At 45.7% G+C, this 23,818-nt stretch overlaps 1 protein-coding gene across 1 annotated transcript; it reads left to right on the plus strand.

The window, feature by feature from the left end:
- The first annotated feature begins 100 nt into the window (after nucleotides 1-100).
- LOC131937236 (guanylate cyclase soluble subunit beta-2) lies at nucleotides 101-22,275 on the plus strand. Its single transcript, XM_059294504.1, has 9 exons — nucleotides 101-296; nucleotides 2,438-2,715; nucleotides 4,261-4,435; nucleotides 5,385-5,530; nucleotides 7,223-7,371; nucleotides 11,124-11,270; nucleotides 12,739-12,893; nucleotides 17,431-17,618; nucleotides 21,468-22,275. The coding sequence occupies exons 1-9, from the start codon at nucleotides 292-294 to the stop codon at nucleotides 21,947-21,949; spliced, it is 1,725 nt and encodes a 574-aa protein (XP_059150487.1). The 5' UTR covers nucleotides 101-291; the 3' UTR covers nucleotides 21,950-22,275.
- Nucleotides 22,276-23,818: the final 1,543 nt, after the last annotated feature.

Consider the following 23,818-nt stretch of genomic DNA (forward strand, 5'->3'; position numbering starts at 1 on the left):
GTGACCGCTGATGTCACGTGACATCTTGTGACCTATATTGTCACGTGACCTCTCCCGTTCATTGCTTGCTCCCCCCCCCCCCCAGGTCTGCTGTCGGCCGTGGCGCGTGAAATCTTCAACCAGAAGTGTGAGATCACGTTCGTGAGCAGCAGCCGTGACCAGGTGGACCAGGGCAGGGACCAGGAGCACGTGATCTTCCGCGTGACAGTGGCAAGGGCTCTGGACAAAAGTTTGTCGCTGGAGAGTCATCAGTCAGATGACGCCACGAGTCAGCACAACCACGACGACCCCATGATGTGAGTACTTATAAACGTGCTGGTAGAACTAGACTCTGACTCCATATTAAACCAGACTCTGACTCCATATAACACCAGACTCTGACTCTATAAAACACCAGACTGTGACTCCATATAAAACCAGATTGTGACTCCATATTAAATCAGATTGTGACTCCATATTAAATCAGACTGTGACTCCATATTAAACCAGATTGTGACTCCATATTAAACCAGACTGTGACTCCATATTAAACCAGATAGTGACTCCATATTAAACCAGACTGTGACTCCATATCAAACCAGATTGTGACTCCATATTAAACCAGACTGTGACTCCATATTAAACCAGACTGTGACTCCATATTAAACCAGACTGTGACTCCATATCAAACCAGATAGTGACTCCATATTAAACCAGATTGTGACTCTGTATTAAACCAGACTGTGACTCCATATAAAACCAGACTGTGACTCTATATTAAACCAGATTGTGACTCCATATTAAACCAGATTGTGACTCCATATTAAACCAGATTGTGACTCCATATTAAACCAGACTGTGACTCCATATTAAACCAGATAGTGACTCCATATTAAACCAGACTGTGACTCCATATCAAACCAGATTGTGACTCCATATTAAACCAGATTGTGACTCCATATTAAACCAGATTGTGACTCCATATTAAACCAGACTGTGACTCCATATTAAACCAGATAGTGACTCCATATTAAACCAGACTGTGACTCCATATCAAACCAGATTGTGACTCCATATTAAACCAGACTGTGACTCCATATTAAACCAGATAGTGACTCCATATTAAACCAGATTGTGACTCCATATTAAACCAGATTGTGACTCCATATTAAACCAGACTGTGACTCCATATTAAACCAGATAGTGACTCCGTATTAAACCAGACTGTGACTCCATATAAAACCAGACTGTGACTCCATATTAAACCAGATTGTGACTCCATATTAAACCAGACCGTGACTCCATATTAAACCAGATAGTGACTCCATATAAAACCAGACTGTGACTCCATATTAAACCAGACCGTGACTCCATATTAAACCAGATAGTGACTCCATATTAAACCAGACTGTGACTCCATATTAAACCAGATTGTGACTCCATATTAAACCAGATTGCGACTCTGTATTAAACCAGACTGTGACTCCATATTAAACCAGATTGTGACTCCATATTAAACCAGATTGTGACTCCATATTAAACCAGACTGTGACTCCATATTAAACCAGACTGTGACTCCATATAAAACCAGACTGTGACTCCATATTAAACCAGACTGTGACTCCATATTAAACCAGATTGTGACTCCATATTAAACCAGATTGTGACTCCATATTAAACCAGGCTGTGACTCCATGTAAAACCAGATTGTGACTCTGTATAAGACCAGACTGGACAAAAACCTTCTAAGTGTCTAAAATCTAGTGCCAGAAAAACCCAATTAAAATAAGATTACGGCGCCTGGGGTGGGTTGAGGGTGGGGTGAGTGGGGGGGGGGGGGGGGTATGTTCAGACTTGTCCGGTGTGGTACACAGAGGTCATTGTGTGACGTCACCTCTGATGGTGAGGTAAGTAAAACGAGAAAGATTTCAAAGTTAAAAAAAAAAAACATGGAGTCGTTTAATGCCGAGATGGACGTGGAAGTGATTGTGTGTAGGTGTGATTGTTTGATTGTGTGTGGGTGTGATTGATTGTGTGTGGGTGTGTGTGATTGTTTGATTGTGTGTGTGTGGGTGTGATTGTTTGATTGTGTGTGTGTGTGATTGTTTGATTGTGTGTGGGTATGTGTGATTGTTTGATTGTGTGTGGGTGTGTGTGATTGTGGGCTAAGTTGCGAGTATCGTTTGGTTATTGGTTTGTGTGTGTGTGTGTGTGCCTCAAGTATTTCCCTACAGAATGTCACATGCCCATATAGTCACATATTAGGTAATGTCAAGTTTCACATAATGTCACATGTCACGTAATATCACATATCACATAATGTCACATACCACATAATGTCACATGCAACATAATGTCACATGTAACGTAATGTCACAAGTCACGTAATGTCGTATGTCACATAATGTCACATGTCACGTAATGTCACATGTCACAAAACGTGACGTTTTCTCCCCAGACCAGCCGTGACCTTGAACAAGGACCAGTTCGCCACAGCCTTCCCCTACCACCTGATCTTTGACCAGACTCTCCGGCTCCGGCAGTACGGCCGGAGCGTGGCCCGGCTCTCCCCCGTCCAGCTCAGGGAGGGCATCCTGGTGACGTCAGCATTCCGCATCCTCTACCCCCGGGTCAGCTTCACTGTCGACCACATCCGGCGCTTCATCAACGCCATCTTCATCCTCTCTGTGGGCCCAGGGGAGACGGGCGATGGGGACAACGCCTTCAGCATGAAAGGTGGGTGCTAGGTGGGTGCTACATGAAAGGTGGGTGCTACATGAAAGGTGGGTGCTACGTGAAAGGTGGGTGCTACGTGAAAGGTGGGTGCTACATGAAAGGTGGGTGCTACATGAAAGGTGGGTGCTACGTGAAAGGTGGGTGCTACATGAAAGGTGGGTGCTACGTGAAAGGTGGGTGCTACATGAAAGGTGGGTGCTACGTGAAAGGTGGGTGCTACATGAAAGGTGGGTGCTACGTGAAAGGTGGGTGCTACATGAAAGGTGGGTGCTACATGAAAGGTGGGTGCTACGTGAAAGGTGGGTGCTACATGAAAGGTGGGTGCTACGTGAAAGGTGGGTGCTACATGAAAGGTGGGTGCTACGTGAAAGGTGGGTGCTACATGAAAGGTGGGTGCTACGTGAAAGGTGGGTGCTACATGAAAGGTGGGTGCTACGTGAAAGGTGGGTGCTACAACTCCCAGCATGAAAGGTGGGTGCTACGTGAAAGGTGGGTGCTACATGAAAGGTGGGTGCTACATGAAAGGTGGGTGCTACATGAAAGGTGGGTGCTACATGAAAGGTGGGTGCTACATGAAAGGTGGGTGCTACATGAAAGGTGGGTGCTACGTGAAAGGTGGGTGCTACATGAAAGGTGGGTGCTACATGAAAGGTGGGTGCTACATGAAAGGTGGGTGCTACAACTTTTAGACACAACATCCCTGAGACGTCTTTAAATCTCACACAAGAGCTCTGATAATTCAGCCCATTAGCAGCAGATGTTATATGCAGGAGATTCTTAGAAAAAAGTTCTGCGACTTGAATGCTTCGCCTACACGAGACAGTTGATGTAATCTTCCCCTCATCTAATGTGACCTGAATAATTTACGTTAAGGACACGTGTCCTTGTGGGTAGGTCGCAGGCAGCCCAACCCTCAATTGACCCAATCGAGAATGTTCTAGAAATTATTCGAAAGGCCCATCAAATATTTAAAAAATCATATACGATGTTGTTAAAAACCTGACTGTTTGAGTTTTGATGAACTTTTCTTAAGATTGGATGAATTTGATGTTTGAGTATTTTCGGTAACCAAACAAAATTTACTCACACAAAGCCAAAAACAATTTGTTTACATTTTATCTCTGAAAATTTACTAGGCAATGTGGTCTAAAACGGTATAATTTGATTGGAATATTTTATCGGCAAAGTTTTGAGAACAAATGACCAGGAACTGGTGTTGTCGGAATATCGATCTCCAAGTTCCTGTACAACCAATCGATGATTGTCTTACGAAAGTCAAACTTGAGCCTATAATTTAGCCTTGATGAAAATAAATAGAAATGTTGCCTTTAACTCAAAATATTTCCATGTTCTTTACATTTGCATCTTTAATACCATTGATACTTAAAATGTAAAATTTTTGACATTTTTTTTAAAGCCAAAGTTGTTTTGTTTTAAGCCGCCATGAAGACAAACTTGACAAAAACGACATTTTTTATGCATGTCAACAATAACGACGGAAGAATTCCCTTTGATGTCCATTAACCAATCAAATACCTTGCTCAGGTCAGATGATCTGGATGGCCGACACGCAACTGATGATTTTCATTGGCTCGCCGCGTCTGACGTCACTGAAGGAGATGAAACGGATGAACGTGTACATGGCCGACATCCCGCTCTATGACGTCACCAGGGAGATGGTCCTGCTCTACCAGCAGAGGAGCGCCGAGATCGACATCACGTGAGTCCACGTCACCGTCACTTAGGATGGCGTCACGGTAGCTTGTGATGACGTCATGTGAGCTTTTGTTGGCGTCACTTGAAACGTGAAGGTCGGTGTGTACCAACCCCTAATGTTCTAGAACTGACCTTGAGCTCATGACCTTGAACACGTGAGCCTGTCCTCTATTTGTGACAGACGACCTTCACATTGTGACAGTTTGTGCAGTGTGAGTAGAGTCAGCGCTGATCAATGCAGGTGGACTATTGGCACGTGCAATTCACTTTGTGCATGTACCTTTGATCCCAGTTTATGGTGATGAGAAAAACATTGATTGCCTCAATCTTTAGAAAAACATTGATTGCCTCAATCTTTAGTTAAGTAGTCATTCGTTCATTAAAATCGGATTCAAATAGTAAGCCTATTGTAGTACAAATATACTGTAACTGTTACAGTACCGTATGAATAAAATCAATGTGTAAACTTTTATACACTTTAAGATATATAATTAAAGGATGAAGAAGTGCAATTAGCACTTTAGTATCATCTGTGTACACACGTACACCCCTATCTGTGTACTTTACTTGTGTACTCTCAACTTTACTCATAGCAATAATAACATGTGGCCAACCGCAGCGTTAGGGTATCACGTAATATTTGATCATGTGATCAAATGTATATTTCATCACCTGATTTGACATTCGATCACGTGACCAAACATTTGATCACGTGACCTGACGTTTGATTACGTGACCTGACATTTGACCACGTGACTTGACATTTCATCACGTGACCTGGCATTTGACCGCGTGACCTGACATTTGACCATGTGACCTGACATTTGATAACGTGACCTGACATTTGATCACGTGACCTGGCATTTGATAACGTGACTTGACATTTGATAACGTGACCTGACATTTGACCACGTGACTTGACATTTGACCACGTGACCTGCCACGTGTTCCAGGAAAGAGCTGGACGAGACGACGGCTGAGTTGAAGAGAATGTCACGTGACCTTGAGCTGGAGAAACAGAAGACAGAGAAGCTGCTGTACCAGATGTTGCCGGAGAAGGTGGCCAACCAGCTCAAGAATGGCCAGGAAGTTGAGGCAGGTAGGTGGCCAACCATTCCAAGAATGGCCATGTAGTGGTAGGTGGCCAACCAGCTCAAGAATGGCCAGGTCTCAGTTCTATTATTCCCTAGAACGAGACCTAGCCATCAGTCACGTGATATGCTTTGGAGATGATTAAATCCAATTTTTCAGTTGCTTGATTAGGTGTGGGGTTGGGTCCACAGAAATGTCTAGCTTGACTTAGGTGTGGGGTTGGTGTCTAGAGACATGATGTCTAGCTTGACTTAGGTGTGGGGTTGGTGTCTAGAGACATGATGTCTAGCTTGACTTAGGTGTGGGGTTGGGTCTGGAGAAATGTTTAGCTTGACTTAGGTGTGGGGTCTAGAGAAATGTTTAGCTTGACTTAGGTGTGGGGTTGGGTCTAGCTTGACTTAGGTGTGGGGTCTAGAGAAATGTCTAGCTTGACTTAGGTGTGGGGTTGGGTCTAGAGAAATTTTTAGCTTGACTTAGGTGTGGGGTTGGTGTCTAGAGACATGATGTCTAGCTTGACTTAGGTGTGGGGTCTAGAGAAATGTCTAGCTTGACTTAGGTGTGGGGTTGGGTCTAGCTTGACTTAGGTGTGGGGTCTAGAGAAATGTCTAGCTTGACTTAGGTGTGGGGTTGGGTCTAGAGAAATTTTTAGCTTGACTTAGGTGTGGGGTTGGTGTCTAGAGACATGATGTCTAGCTTGACTTAGGTGTGGGGTCTAGAGAAATGTCTAGCTTGACTTAGGTGTGGGGTTGGTGTCTAGAGACATGATGTCTAGCTTGACTTAGGTGTGGGGTTGGTGTCTAGAGAAATGTCTAGCTTGACTTAGGTGTGGGGTTGGTGTCTAGAGACATGATGTCTAGCTTGACTTAGGTGTGGGGTTGGTGTCTAGAGACATGATGTCTAGCTTGACTTAGGTGTGGGGTCTAGAGAAATGTCTAGCTTGACTTAGGTGTGGGGTTGGGTCTGGAGAAATGTCTAGCTTGACTTAGGTGTGGGGTTGGGTCTGGAGAAATGTCTAGCTTGACTTAGGTGTGGGGTTGGGTCTGGAGAAATGTCTAGCTTGACTTAGGTGTGGGGTTGGGTCTGGAGAAATGTCTAGCTTGACTTAGGTGTGGGGTTGGGTCTGGAGAAATGTCTAGCTTGACTTAGGTGTGGGGTTGGGTCTGGAGAAATGTCTAGCTTGACTTAGGTGTGGGGTTGGGTCCAGAGATATGTCTAGCTTGACTTATCTGAGAGCCGCCCCCAACCCTGTTAGATATCTACCTGCTTTTATCTGATAAACTGTGGGGGGGGGGGGGGGGGGTAGAGCCCTCACAAGTGTGGCCAGATACAGGTTGACGGTGCTTGTCATATTCGTAATCTCGTAATTGAAGAGCTTCAACTGCGGGCTGTTATGTGATTTTAAATGTGGATCGTTTGCTGTGAAAGTGGCGTGTGCTCAGGGTGGATTGGGTGGGTGGGGGTGGGCTGGGGGGTCAAGGTTACTGTTAAATACCAGGTGGTTTTTTAAACTTTTGTTTCATGCTCGGTTTTATTCTTTTACACTTAATGTTTGGTTCAAGTCCTATGTTTAACTACGTGATGTTTAACGTTAATCCACGTGATGTATAACGTTAAATCACGTGATGTCTAACGTTAAACCACGTGATGTCTAGTGTAAAACCACGTGATGTTTAACCCCATACTGTTGTGTCCGGTCCAGAGAAGTTCGACCAAGTGACCGTCCTCTTCAGCGACATCGTCAACTTCACGACCATCGCTGCAGCCAGCTCGCCACTGGACGTGGTCAACATGCTCAACGACCTCTACCACAGGTTCGACCTTCAGACCAACGAGTACAGCGTCTATAAGGTACATTCACACTTAACACATCTTTAAGGTAGCTTCACACTTAACATATCTATAGGGTAGCTTCACATCTAACATATCTTTATACTGTATGGTAGCTTCACATCTAACATCTATATGGTAGCTTCAAATCTATTAGAGAGTATCTAACATATCTATTTGGTAGCTTCACATCTATTAGAGAGTATCTAACATATCTATATGGTAGCTTTACATCTATTAGAGAGTATCTAACATATCTATTTGGTAGCTTCACATCTATTAGAGAGTATCTAACATATCTATATGGTAGCTTCACATCTAATATATCTAAATAGCTTACAATATATTCATGCTTTACACAACTGTACAGCATGACAAATGTATATTTACATTTCTCATTGTTAAAGACTGTTCCACAAAAAATATCTAAATTTAGATTTTTCACGTAACACATTTATAAGGGGACTTGACGTGTATCACATTGTGGTCACTTTCTACGTCACATGACTGTGTTGTTGTGGTTGTTGAGGTGGTGGTGTTGTTGGTAGTGTCAAAAAACCTAGCTCTGTCTACACCGACACAGCGACTGGCTGACCCAACTGTTCTAGAAGCTTCTCGGCTCTAAGTTGGCGGGAAGTCGAACCAAGTCTCGTAAAACTGTTTTTAGCAGACGACAAGTCTGAACCTTCAGACGATGAGATAACGAGTGCCGGGATGCGTATAAATGGCAGCAGACGGTAATTAATTGGTCTTGATAAAATCACGTCAATTATCTGAGCAATCACAGACGCACACAAACACCCACGCATGTATTTATGTACACACACACACACACACATATATATATATATATATATATTTATATGCATGTATATTTATATATATATATATATATATATATATATATATATATATATATATATATATATATATATATATATATATATATATATATATATATGCATGTATATTTATATATATATATATATATATATATATATATATATATATATATATATATATACATATATATATATATATTTGTAATTAAGAATACTGACGAAGACTAAAGGTCGAAACATATAACAATTGTCAGTGTCATGTAAATAATTGTATAATACGATGTTACAGCCGTGTGTTCTCATAAATTACCGATAAAATAATGACTTCTTTGACTCCTCCTCCAAACCCCTCATCCAACAAATGTAAACAATTAGTTGTAGGTATAGACAGGACATGAACTGATCAGCCTGAAACACCACGATTGATGACGTGGAACACCACGATTGATGACGCGGCTAACGGCTTTTGTCTCGCGATATTGTGTCTTTATTCCCTGTGATCGCGTGCACACAAATAAACTACCGGATACCCTGTAGTCACCGGCGACCGACTCCACCAACTAAAGTTGACCGTCTGTCATCTGTCACAGTACCGCACGACCTGGGTACAACAACATTCATTGTCGTCTGCTCCTGCTCGCCGCCATGTTTTCACGTCTGCTGTGGCTAGGGTTGGACGTCTAACAAAATATTTCCCCGTCCCCCGGGGTGTAATAAAAGTCACCCAGAGAGTTAAGCAGCCTGTAGCAAGTTTGTTTCAAGCTTGGGATTTCAGTTTTTAGTGAATGTTTATTACCGGGAGCTTCTTGCTTCTCACTAATTAATTAGTTTAATTAAAAATACGTTTTAAATTTTATTTTATAATTTTTTAAAATAATTTCAACCTGACTTAAAAGCTGCTATTGTACAAAATCTGGTCCAAATTATCTTTTAATTATACTCAAAACTTGAAAATAAAATAAAAATATCGCGTGAGGTGTGACTTGTGGAGGGTAAACAGCGTGAAATGAAACCGTTTTGTTTAGAGGCTAGAGCTTTGTTGATGTCGTAAAATATGTGTTCGGATGTTTAGATGCTAGAGCTTTGCTGTTGTCGTAAAATATGTGTCCAGGATTCAGCCGCTTGTCCGTGCACTTTAACGAGGGCCAATGACAAGGTGTAGGTGAGTGTCGCACGTGCATCTGGTGCTAGAGTTTGGCGCCAGATCTATAAATAGTACATGTTAAAGTGCGTGCTTGTTAACGGTTAATTGTCGCTCGTTAACGCTTTCCTGCTGTTGACGTGTCAGTGGCAGTTGTCATTTATTTGATGACATGACATATCAGTGGCAGTAATCGATACTTCACTGATGTGACGGGGAGAGCCAAGTCATAACATCTCGCGAGAGTGTAGTCGTAACATCTCGCGAGACTCTAGTCGTAACATCACGCGAGATTGTAGTCGTAACATCTCGCGAGACTAGTCGTAACATCACGCGAGATTGTAGTCGTAACATCTCGCGAGATTGTAGTCGTAACATCCCGCGAGACTCGATTTTATTCCAAACTATTTTTGTGTGACCTGGGTAGTTTTTTCATAATAGCAATTTGCGACCCACACGAGCCATAGACCCGTGGACCCATAGACCCGTGGACCCATAGACCCGTTGATCCATAGACCCGTGGATCCATAGACCCATGGATCCATAGACCCGTGGACACATAGACCCGTGGACCCATAGACCCGTGGATCCATAGACCCATGGATCCATAGACCCGTGGACCCATAGACCCGTGGACCCATAGACCCGTGGACTCATAGACCCGTGGACCCATAGACCCGTGGACCCATAGACCCGTGGACCCATAGACCCAATAACCCCTAGACGCATCCATCCTTCCCTGGAGTTTTTGACCCCTGTTAAAAGCGGATATACTTAAATTAGAAAAACTCATTCATTTAATACAGCAGTCAGCAGACACTAATTAAACCTGAGATAGGACTTAACAACAAAGTAATAGTGACTCTGAACTACTGACAGACAGACGAAACCTGTGACAGACAAACCAAACCTGTGACAGACAGACCAAACCTGTGACAGACAGACGAAACCTGTGACATCACCCCCAAACTTCTGACAGACAGACCAAACCTGTGACAGACAAACCAAACCTGTGACAGACAGACAAACCTGTGACAGACAGAAAGGCCTGTATAAGGACAACATGGAAAAGTTATTTCCCTCACCTCATTAACCCCGACCACGAATAAATGTAATCGGGTAATTAACCGACAAATTAATAATACCCAATCGGATTACAACTTTAAAAAAATCTTCCTACTCTCATTATTGTATCGTTCTAATTTCTGGCCGCATTGCAACCTCCTCAATGATTCAAGATCATTTTCTCTCACATCTGTCTTGTTCTCTCAATATCTGGTCTGTCTCTGTCTCTCTCTCTGTCTCTCTCTGTTCCCCGTCTCCCCGAGATGTCTCCCACACGCTGATAGCTTGGCAGGTGGAACAGATTCTGGACAATGCGCCAAAATTACAATTTTCTCTTGAGTAGCTTAGCTTAAAGTAAATACCGATCTGAAATCAATCGATCAGTCCAGGATTATTGAACCCAACCACAAATATCTATCTCCTGGAAGGTTTGATCAGTCCAGGATTATTGAACCCAACAACAAATATCTACCTCCTGGAAGGTTTAATACGTGCAGGTTAGAATTTACAGACGGGTACAGAAATGTTGACCAGATAAGTATCCCCCCCCCACATTTTGTGCAGGTCAGTCATATGTGTGGACCCCCCCACATTTTGTGCAGGTCAGTCATGTGTGTGGACTCCCCCCCCCCACATTTTGTGCAGGTCAGTCATGTGTGTGGACTCCCCCCCCCCCCACTGTTTGTGTAGGCCAGTCACGTGTGTGGTCGTGTGTGTGTCTGCAGGTGGAGACTATCGGCGACGCCTACATGGTGGTGAGCGGTGTGCCAGACATCACAGAAAAACATTCCCAGAGGGTGGCCAACTTCGCACTGGACATGGTCAGTCAAGCGTGCAACGTGCTGTGTCCACACACGGGGGAACCTCTACAGGTGCGTCACGCGTCATTGACTCCCTGCGGCAGGTGCCTGCCAGGGTCATTAACTCCATGCGACAGGTGCCTGCCAAGGTCATTAACTACCTGCGGCAATTAATTCATCCCTGCCGTTTTGAAACTCCGCATTATAACGTAGTATTGAGATAAGCACATAGAGAACCTAACTTGGGTTGGTGAAGTAGAGTCACGTGGTATTAGGCCTTAGAGTCACGTGATATCACGTGACTCTGGGGACCTCCGCGTGGGTGTGCGGCTAATGATTGCCGCCCTAATAATTCAATTAGACTTAATGAAAAGCTCTAAAACTGGGGAGTACAGTTATAATTTGAACCTCATCCTTGCTAATAGAGTTGTTGATAGCTTCTTCTGCCCCGTATAAGGCTTACACAACTGCTGATGTTTTGTAAGCTCAGTATTGGATGACGTAGCCAGTAATTTTGTTTGGGCCAAATTTCCAATTTATTTTCATCGATTGTACTCCTCCATGTCAATATAGAATCTCGGTCTTACACAGTGTAGGAAGGTCGTTGGCTGACCTAGTGTAGAAAGGTCGTTCGATGACCTAGTATAAAAAGGACAGGACCTCCATAAAGCTTTCGTTTTAATCAAATTAATTATTTGCCATAATATCGGGACAATTTTTTAATGAATAAATTTTGAATCTGACAAAACTGGTAATCGAATTTTTGAATTGCACAGCTACGTCCAAGACTTCAATAGAGTTTTTGTATTGAAACTTTTCTTTATAATTGTAATCGATTCTTAAAACTTTGTCCCCAGTAGTCTTCAACTGTCGGGCTCCGATCAATGACTCCAGGGTGGGGCTCCATTCAATGACTCCAGGGTCGGGCTCCATTCAATGACTCCTGGGTCGGGCTCCATTCAATGACTCCTGGGTCGGGCTCCATTCAATGACTCCATGGTGGGGCTCCATTCAATGACTCCTGGGTCGGGCTCCATTCAATGACTCCATGGTGGGGCTCCATTCAATGACTCCTGGGTCGGGCTCCATTCAATGACTCCATGGTGGGGCTCCATTCAATGACTCCTGGGTCGGGCTCCATTCAATGACTCCATGGTGGGGCTCCATTCAATGACTCCTGGGTCGGGCTCCATTCAATGACTCCATGGTGGGGCTCCATTCAATGACTCCTGGGTCGGGCTCCATTCAATGACTCCAATTATTTAGTAAACATCTCTCAAGAACAAAATTGTTGGTGCAGATGTTGCTGTAGCGAGCGACACTGAACACAACTCATTCCATTGATGTACACACACGCACACACTCATAATACTCATATACACACAAATTGTAAGGAAAAATTGAAAGAAACCTGTCCTGTCAACAAATGACCTCAGGTTTTCCTTATTGCCATACAAGTTTTCATGCTCGCAGTTGAGAGGTTTATTTTTCTTTAATATGTTTTATTTTTGTTTTCCCTGTGTTCCCTGCACCCTGCCAGATCCGCGTGGGCCTGCACACAGGGCCTGTGGTGGCAGGTGTGGTGGGGGTCAAGATGCCCCGCTACTGCCTGTTTGGGGACACGGTCAACACGGCCTCCAGGATGGAGAGCAACTCGGTGCCAGGTCGCATCCACGTCAGCCAGACGACATTTGAGTGAGTACCTGTCTGTCCTCACCTGTCTGTCCTCACCTGTCTATCCTTACCTGCCTGTCCTTACCTGTCTGTCCTCACCTGCCTGTCCTGACCTGCCTGTCCTTACCTGTCTGTCCTCACCTGCCTGTCCTAACCTGCCTGTCCTGACCTGTCTGTCCTCGCCTGTCTGTCCTCACCTGCCTGTCCTAACCTGCCTGTCCTGACCTGTCTGTCCTCGCCTGTCTGTCCTCGCCTGTCTGTCCTCGCCTGTCTGTCCTCACCTGCCTGTCCTAACCTGCCTGTCCTGACCTGTCTGTCCTCGCCTGTCTGTCCTCACCTGCCTGTCCTAACCTGCCTGTCCTGACCTGTCTGTCCTCGCCTGTCTGTCCTCACCTGCCTGTCCTCACCTGTCTGTCCTCACCTGCCTGTCCTAACCTGTCTGTCCTAACCTGCCTGTCCTGACCTGTCTGTCGTCACCTGTCTGTCCTCACCTGTCTGTCCTCACCTGTCTGTCCTTACCTGTCTGTCCTCACCTGCCTGTCCTTACCTGTCTGTCCTCACCTGCCTGTCCTAACCTGCCTGTCCTGACCTGCCTGTCCTCACCTGCCTGTCCTAACCTGCCTGTCCTGACCTGTCTGTCCTCACCTGTCTGTCCTCACCTGCCTGTCCTAACCTGCCTGTCCTGACCTGCCTGTCCTTACCTGTCTGTCCTCACCTGCCTGTCCTAACCTGCCTGTCCTGACCTGTCTGTCCTCACCTGTCTATCCTCACCTGTCTGTCCTAACCTGCCTGTCCTGACCTGTCTGTCGTCACCTGTCTGTCCTCACCTGTCTGTCCTCACCTGTCTGTCCTTACCTGTCTGTCCTCACCTGCCTGTCCTAACCTGCCTGTCCTGACCTGCCTGTCCTCACCTGCCTGTCCTTACCTGTCTGTCCTCACCTGCCTGTCCTAACCTGCCTGTCCTGACCTGCCTGTCCTCACCTGCCTGTCCTAACCTGCCTGTCCTGACCTGTCTGTCCTCACCTGTCTATCCTCACCTGCCTGTCCTCACCTGCCTGTCCTTACCTGTCTGTCCTCACCTACCTGTCCTCACCTGCCTGTCCTCACCTACCTGTCCTCACCTGCCTGTCTGTCCTCACCTGTCTGTCCTCACCTGTCTGTCCTCACCTGTCTGTCCTAACCTGCCTGTCCTGACCTGCCTGTCCTTACCTGTCTGTCCTCACCTGCCTGTCCTCACCTGTCTATCCTCACCTGCCTGTCTGTCCTCACCTGTCTGTCCTCACCTGTCTGTCCTCACCTGCCTGTCCTAACCTGCCTGTCCTGACCTGCCTGTCCTTACCTGTCTGTCCTCACCTGCCTGTCCTAACCTGCCTGTCCTGACCTGTCTGTCCTCACCTGTCTATCCTCACCTGCCTGTCCTCACCTGTCCTCACCTACCTGTCCTCACCTGCCTGTCCTTACCTGTCTGTCCTCACCTACCTGTCCTCACCTGTCTGTCCTCACCTGCCTGTCCTGACCTGCCTGTCCTGACCTGTCTGTCCTCACCTGTCTATCCTCACCTGTCTGTCCTCACCTACCTGTCCTCACCTGTCTGTCCTCACCTACCTGTCCTCACCTGTCTGTCCTCACCTACCTGTCCTTACCTGTCTGTCCTCACCTGTCTGTCCTCACCTACCTGTCCTTACCTGTCTGTCCTCACCTACCTGTCCTCACCTGTCTATCCTCACCTGTCTGTCCTCACCTACCTGTCCTCACCTGTCTGTCCTAACCTGCCTGTCCTCACCTGCCTGTCTGTCCTCACCTGTCTGTCCTCACCTGTCTGTCCTCACCTGTCTGTCCTTACCTGTCTGTCCTCACCTGCCTGTCCTCACCTGCCTGTCCTCACCTGCCTGTCCTTACCTGTCCGTCCTCACCTGCCTGTCCTCACCTGCCTGTCCTCACCTGCCAGTCCTCACCTGCCAGTCCTCACCTGTACCTGTCCTCCACCACAGCATCACCCCAACCTACAGCAGCTCCAGCAACACAACCCTACCCATAATGCCTCGTGATCATCCGTGTTTAAGTTCTACATATTTCAGATCAGAACTTGCCCAATACTCTTTTTTACACAACTGACATTTGACGGGGGGGGGGGGGGGGAGATGGCTTGATAAATACAGACCTGCGATAGGGGGAGAGCTAGGTCCTCCTCCAGAGACCTCCCCCCCCCCCCCATAGGGAATACATTGAGATTATCAAATTTTTCGGCACTATCAAATAATTTGAGTCAAGTAAAATATTTCGTCGGAAGATCAAAACATGAATTACTGTCGACACGCTAAGTTTAGTAATCTGATTCATCTCCATAATTTAAGTTAATTAGGAGAAACAACTAATTACCAATGTCCGAACGAATCATGTGATGGAGAAGGGTGGAACTGCGATGACTCCCCCCCCCCCATCAGTAGGTGTTGCCCCCCCCCCCCCCCATCAGTAGGTGTGACCCCCAGCAGTAGGTGTTGACCCCTCCCCCCAGCACTAGGTTTTGACCCCCATCAGTAGGTGTTGACCTACCCCCCCCCCCCCATCAGTAGGTGTTGACCTACCCCCCCCCCCCCCCCCCCCGACAGCTGAGAGCAATTATTTTGTCTGCTAACGATTACCTGTAATCTCACCTGTAGAGACGTCACGTGACGATTAGATACCCGAGATGTCGGCACATGCCTAAAAATAGATGACCGCCATTTTGTCTGACGGTTTAAACTGCCAGATACCACGTGGTCAGTTCAACACAGAATTCCCCCACCCCCCCCCCCCCCCCCACCCCCCCCACCCCCCACACACACACAGCTCCAAGTTCTAGCAAATTAAAATACACAACCGGCCCTTCAACTAGAAACTAGATTCTGATTTTAAAACATTTCTTTGAATTTGTTTTCAAGCCAAAAGCGAAAGTACCTTTGATAACTTAAAAACAAGTTAATAAAAAGTCTAGTGACAATTTAAGCGCAATTTCCTTATGTTATCCATAAACAATTTTTAATTTTTTGTGACCGAAAACGAAAGGATATTTTTTTTGCGCTAAAAAAAAGACAACTATATTAACCTATATCAACGGAAATAGTTTTATTTTAACGAGTAGGCCTACACGATGCTCAGTTTAAACAAGTTAATAAAAAGTCTAGTGACAATTTAAGCAAAATTTCCTTAATTAATTTTTTGTGACCGAACGAAATGATATTTTTGAAAACTTTCTTCGGCAATATTGTTCTAAATTATGGCAGGAATCGATTGGTAAATGTTTCAAGTCGCTAAGTGGTCTGGTTGCCGAGATATGGGCCAAAAACAGAATTTTTTCGAGTTTTTTTTGGCTTTTCCGTGAAATCCAGGAAGGAATTCCGGGAATTTTTTTGGCCCACAATCATCCTCGGAACTTGCTTAACATATTTGCTTTGGAACTAGTCCTCGATATTGCTTCGTTGAGGAGGAGATACGACTTAAAGCTGCGCAAATCCATCCATCCATCCAGAAATAACAAGGTAATAATCGCAATTGTCCAGTATGGAAATTGCGCTAGAAAAGAAGTAAATATCATCCTAGGCCTACACGATGTTCAGTTTAAAAAAGTAGTAAATATTTTTTTGTGACCGAACGAAAGGATATTTTTGAAAACTTTCTTCGGCAATATTGTTCTAAATTATGTCAGGAATCGATTGGTAAATGTTTCAAGTCGCTAAGTTGTCTGTTTGCCGAGATATGGACCAAAAACTGCACTTTTTCGAGGTTTTTTGGCTTTTCCGGGAAACCCGGGAATTTTTTTGGCCCACAATCATCCATATTTTAACATATTTGCTTTTGGAACTAGACCTCGATATTGCTTCGTTGAGGAGGAGATACGACTTAAAGCTGCGGACACACATCCATCCATCCATCCATCCATCACCAGAAATGACGAGTTAATAATCGCAATTGTCCAGTATGGAAATTGCGCTAAAAAAGATTTAATAAACATATTCACATTCGCTTTTTAAAAAAAATAAAAATAGCTAGCTGGCACTTTTTTGATGACCCAGGAAAAGACATCATTTCTTTGTGTACTAAAGTACCCTATAGTTTGTAGAGCGCCCCCCCCCCAACCCCCCAACGCCATTCTGAAAGTTCTGTTATCTTAAAATCTTATAGTCTCATTAAGTCTCCTTCCTCATGTCCTTTTGTGTTAGATAAATCTGTGTCCTGGTGTCCTAATGTGTCAGGATGTCCTACTGTGTCCTTATGTCCTTTTGTGTCCTGATGTTATATAGCGTCTGTGTATCCTGATGTCCTACTGTATATATATATATATATATATATATATATATATATATATATATATATATATATATATATATATATATATATATATATATATATATATATATATATATATCATGATGTCCTGTATCTATATGTCCTGATGTCCTATATCTATATGCCCTGATGTCCTATATCTATATGTCCGGGTGTCCTATATATCCTGATGTCCTATATGTCCTGTTGTCCTGTGCCTATATATCCTGATGTCCTGTACCTGTTTGTGCAGGGCCCTGAGAGACCACGGCTTCCTGTTCCGGTCTCGCGGTGACGTCAACATCAAGGGCAAGGGCGTGATGACAACGTACTTCCTGGTGGGGAGGCGGGGCCACGCCTTGTCGGAACCTGACGACCAGCACGCGCGCCTGCCGCTCCTGATGGCCGACAGTGACGTGGACACGGGTCTCCATGACCTCTGTGAGTTCAAAGTTCACGTGCTTGTCATTTCCATCACGTGACATCTGACATCTCAGCTGTTGTTCTGTTTGTACAAACCACATCACGTCAGATGTACATATCGTGTCACGTCAGGTGTACATATCCTGTCACGTCTAGTGTACATATCGTGTCACGTCAGGTGTATATATCGTGTCACGTCTAGTGTACATATCGTGTCACGTCTAGTGTACATATCGTGTCACGTCTAGTGTACTTATCCTGTCACGTCTAGTGTACATATCGTGTCACGTCTAGTGTATATATCGTGTCACGTCAGGTGTATATATCGTGTCACGTCAGGAGTACATATCGTGTCACGTCAGGTGTACATATCGTGTCACGTCTAGTGTACATATCGTGTCACGTCAGGAGTACATATCGTGTCACGTCAGGAGTACATATCGTGTCACGTCTAGTGTACATATCGTGTCACGTCAGGAGTACATATCGTGTCACGTCAGGAGTACATATCGTGTCACGTCAGGTGTACATATCGTGTCACGTCTAGTGTACATATCGTGTCACGTCTAGTGTACATATCGTGTCACGTCTAGTGTACATATCGTGTCACGTCTAGTGTACATATCGTGTCACGTCTAGTGTACATATCGTGTCACGTCTAGTGTACATATCGTGTCACGTCTAGTGTATATATCGTGTCACGTCAGGTGTATATATCGTGTCACGTCTAGTGTACATATCGTGTCACGTCTAGTGTATATATCGTGTCACGTCTAGTGTACATATCGTGTCACGTCTAGTGTATATATCGTGTCACGTCAGGTGTATATATCGTGTCACGTCTAGTGTACATATCGTGTCACGTCTAGTGTATATATCGTGTCACGTCAGGTGTACATATCGTGTCACGTCTAGTGTATATATCGTGTCACGTCAGGTGTATATATCGTGTCACGTCTAGTGTACATATCGTGTCACGTCTAGTGTATATATCGTGTCACGTCAGGTGTACATATCGTGTCACGTCTAGTGTATATATCGTGTCACGTCAGGTGTATATATCGTGTCACGTCTAGTGTACATATCGTGTCACGTCTAGTGTATATATCGTGTCACGTCAGGTGTACATATCGTGTCACGTCAGGTGTATATATCGTGTCACGTCTAGTGTACATATCGTGTCACGTCTAGTGTATATATCGTGTCACGTCAGGTGTACATATAGTGTCACGTCAGGTGTACATATCGTGTCATGTCTAAAACTCACAACAAGTGCCCATTGGAGAAAATAAATAAGAAAGCGTATCTGTCGTTACAACGCTGTTGTGTTAGATGTAAATTATTTCAATTTTGTCTTTTTTTTTTACTGATAGTAGGTAATAACCATGTCTTCTTCTTCTTCTTCGTTCTTAATTATTAGTGCTGAAGGGGATCGAGATTTATCTGCCAGTGGGTTTGAACTCGAGACTGTTCGAATGTATCAACCATGAGCTTTTTGCCGACTCGACCACGCCCCCAACACAATTAAGCGTTACGTGTCAACTGGTTATGCGCCATTGAGGCCATTGACTCCGATTTCAGCCTGCTTTTCTTTTTGGATTTGCTTCCATAGCCTTTGTCCAACCAAGAACAAACTACAAGGCAGCAGTTTTTTATTTTTGGAGTTGTCTCTCCTAGAAGAGTGGCTGTCCCCAGCTAACGAGCCTCATCTGCCCGAGGGTTCGAACTCGAGACTTTTCGGTTTAGCAACCATGAGCTTTTACCGACTCGACCACGCCGACCCCTAATAACCATGTAATAACCATACAATAGCCAGGTTATAACCAGGAAATAACCAGACGATAACCAGACTACTACCAGGCTCTAGTCCATTTGACCTTTGTCGTATACGATGCTGTACGTCATTAGAAAAATAACTTCCGGAAAACTCGCTATACGCGGCTTCATTGTAGTTGATGCCCTGGGCATATGCCTAGTTGACCTTTGGACGGATATTTCATTTCTTTGCTAATTGTATTCGGTATAGTATACATGTATGACTGTATGGTATATCTGTCAGCTTGGCCTCCAGTCAAAGGACTTGGCACAACTGCCGAACAGCTCTACCGGACAGTTCTAACTATCGGACAGCTCTAACTGTCGGACAGCTGTAACTGTCGGACAGCTCTACCTGCCGGACAGCTCTACCTGTCGGACAGCTCTAACTGTCGGACAGTTCTACCTGCCGGACAGTTCTACCTGCCGGACAGCTCTAACTGTCGGACAGCTCTACCTGTCGGACAGTTCTAACTGTCGGACAGTTCTAACTGTCGGACAGTTCTAACTGTCGGACAGTTCTAACTGTCGGACAGTTCTAACTGTCGGACAGCTCTGCCGGACAGCTCTACCTGTCGGACAGCTCTACCTGTCGGACAGCTCTACCTGTCGGACAGCTCTAACTGCCGGACAGCTCTAACTGTCGGACAGCTCTACCTGTCGGACAGCTCTACCTGTCGGACAGCTCTACCTGTCGGACAGCTCTACCGGACAGTTCTAACTGTCGGACAGTTCTAACTGTCGGACAGTTCTAACTGTCGGACAGCTCTAACTGTCGGACAGCTCTACCTGTCGGACAGTTCTAACTGTCGGACAGTTCTAACTGTCGGACAGTTCTAACTGTCGGACAGCTCTGCCGGACAGCTCTACCTGTCGGACAGCTCTACCTGTCGGACAGCTCTACCTGTCGGACAGCTCTAACTGCCGGACAGCTCTAACTGTCGGACAGCTCTACCTGTCGGACAGCTCTACCTGTCGGACAGCTCTAACTGCCGGACAGCTCTAACTGTCGGACAGCTCTACCGGACAGCTCTACCTGTCGGACAGCTCTAACTACCGGACAGCTCTAACTGCCGGACAGCTCTACCTGTCGGACAGTTCTAACTGCCGGACAGTTCTAACTGTCGAACAGTTCTGCCGGACAGCTCTAACTGCCGGACAGCTCTGCCGGACAGTTCTAACTGTCGGACAGCTCTGCCGGACAGCTCTACCTGTCGGACAGCTCTACCTGTCGGACAGCTCTAACTGTCGGACAGTTCTACCTGCCGGACAGTTCTACCTGCCGGACAGCTCTACCTGTCGGACAGCTCTAACTGTCGGACAGCTCTACCTGTCGGACAGCTCTACCTGCCGGACAGCTCTACCTGTCGGACAGTTCTAACTGCCGGACAGCTCTAACTGTCGGACAGCTCTACCTGTCGGACAGCTCTACCTGTCGGACAGCTCTACCTGTCGGACAGCTCTACCTGTCGGACAGCTCTACCTGTCGGACAGCTCTAACTGCCGGACAGCTCTACCTGTCGGACAGCTCTAACTGTCGGACAGTTCTAACTGCCGGACAGTTCTAACTGCCGGACAGCTCTACCTGTCGGACAGCTCTAACTGTCGGACAGCTCTACCGGACAGCTCTAACTGCCGGACAGTTCTACCTGCCGGACAGCTCTACCTGTCGGACAGCTCTACCTGTCGGACAGCTCTAACTGCCGGACAGCTCTACCTGTCGGACAGCTCTACCTGTCGGACAGCTCTAACTGCCGGACAGCTCTAACTGCCGGACAGTTCTAACTGTCGGACAGCTCTGCCGGATAGCTCTAACTGCCGGACAGCTCTGCCGGACAGTTCTAACTGTCGGACAGTTCTAACTGCCGGACAGTTCTAACTGTCGGACAGCTCTAACTGTCGGACAGTTCTAACTACCGGACAGCTCTACCTGTCGGACAACTCTAACTGTCGGACAGCTCTACCGGACAGCTCTACCTGTCGGACAGCTGTAACTGTCGGACAGTTCTAACTGCCGGACAGCTCTAACTACCGACTTGTTTATTTTTTCAGCCGTCAACGGTCACCGGGTGAACGGCTACATCCACGACCTGGCAGGGATCGAGCGCCTACAGATCAACAACAACAGCATCGATACCCAGCACAAACTCCACAACAGCATCGATACCCAGCACAAACTTCACGTCTCGCAAAGTAATCGATCTCTTAAAGACAGTAATCGAGTACATGAAGAAGAGTCGATCTTCGCCAGCAGGAAATCGTTCAATGACGTCAGCACGGATCTGACACGCCCACATTCTACTTCCGGCAGCAGAGACGCCCTTCAAGCAAAGTCGGTGCCCGCACAGCTGACGTCATCAAGCCCCTCCGGCCACAACAATATTTTTTCTAACACACTGTCCTCGGGTGTTGAGGCCAAATCTCGTGGCAACAACGAGACTTCGAGATTTGACGCCTCCATCAAAAACCGGCGGGTCAAGGACGATGACGTAGGACGGTTTCCCATGTACAGTAAAACGTGTCGTATTTTGTGATGACGTCATCGACGCTGGTGCCACGTGATGGCGCCTTAGAAAATGAATTCTAAAATTAGATTAGCCTGCGATGTACAGTCCACTGAAGACACAGCGAGATTTGAACCACGGACCAACTGGGGCGTCACGAGCCAGAAAACAGACTTTTTTTTCTGTCGACGTCATGTTCACCAGAACACAAGGCCGTGTGACGTCATGCTCACGTGCAACTGACGGTTGACAAAAGGCCTAAAAATGGTGCCCACAATACAGTTTTAAGTTCATTCGGTTAACTTCAAAAGATGAATTTAACAACGAAAAGAAAGTTGAATGTCTGTAACGTAGTCTAGGTCTGCTACACGTAGTCTAGGCCTGCTACACGTAATTTAGGCCTGCTACACGTAGTTTAGACCTGCTACACGTAGCCTAGGCCTGCTACACGTAGCCTAGGCCTGCTACACGTAATCTAGGCCTGCTACACGTAGTCTAGGCCTGCCACACGTAGTCTAGGCCTGCCACACGCAGTCTAGGCCTGCTACACGTAATCTAGGCCTGCTACACGTAGTCTAGGCCTGCCACACGTAGTCTAGGCCTGCCACACGCAGTCTAGGCCTGCTACACGTAATCTAGGCCTGCTACACGTAGTCTAGGCCTGTCACACGTAGTTGATTTCACATTGTACTGATAATGTCAATTTGTATGATGGCATTTGTAATGCACGTATTTATTTCTGCATAAATGACGTTTTATAGATATTGGAATGATTTTTTTATTTATTTTTTTTGTGCTACACGGCAAAGTAGAGGGAGAAATGTTGTCTCGATAGTTGTGGTGCTTTCTCTTGGCTTGACCTGCTGCTTGTTGGTAGCACTGTGGGTGGGGTTAGCACTGTGGGGGGAGTTAGCACTGTGGGTGGGTCTATTACTGTGGGTGGGGTAAGCACGGTGTTAGTCCCGACAAATTAGCACACTAGAAGATGATAACTTTAAAAGACACATATCTTTTCCTTGTATGAGTCGCCTTGATATCTCAACACACATACACATGTTGCAGCACATCAGACACACACACATACACATGTTGCAGCACATCAGACACATACACGTTGCAGCACATCAGACACACACATACACATGTTGCAGCACATCAGACACACACACATACACATGTTGCAGCACATCAGACACACACACATACACATGTTGCAGCACATCAGACACACACACATACACATGTTGCAGCACATCAGACACACACACATACACATGAGTCGCATCACATCGGACACACACACACACACGTGTCGGAGCACATTAGACACACACACACATACTCACGTGTTGGTGTATGATGACTGTAGAAGGTTAAAAAAATCCTAACATGTTTCTAACCAGCTGGTGTCAACTTTCTAGTGTTGTGGCGTCATGGTGTCCTTGATTAGCACTCAGGCTGACACAGCCAAAATTTGAACTCGTTACAATCTAATGTGGGCTTGTGCTTTACTTGAGTTGTAGCTGGTTCGTCTCTAGCAAAGGTCAAACAAAGGTAAGACGGATCTTAAAGGAGGCCCATATCAGGGTCAAGGTCTAGTAGTTAAACAAGGTCAAGGTCTAGATCAAGGTTTATCGGTTAAAGCTAAACCAGTTCACGGTTTAGTGGTTTCAACAAGGCCAAGGTCTAGCGGTTAAACCAGCCAGTGTTTTTAGGTCAGGTACCCCAAAAGGTGAAGGTCAAATTGAACATAGAATCCATCTAGATAAGACGATCGTATCAATAGTAAAACCTCGGCAAGGTCAAGGTTAAAAGGGGAGTAATCGTCTCAAATACAAGCTACTCAATTGACTCGATTATTTCCCTTTATGGGAAATAATTTCTTTGTTGGGGCCACGT

Source organism: Physella acuta, unplaced genomic scaffold (genome assembly GCF_028476545.2).
Source record: "Physella acuta isolate Inbredline_101_S28 unplaced genomic scaffold, ASM2847654v3 ptg000204l, whole genome shotgun sequence".
Classification (NCBI taxonomy): domain Eukaryota; kingdom Metazoa; phylum Mollusca; class Gastropoda; family Physidae; genus Physella; species Physella acuta.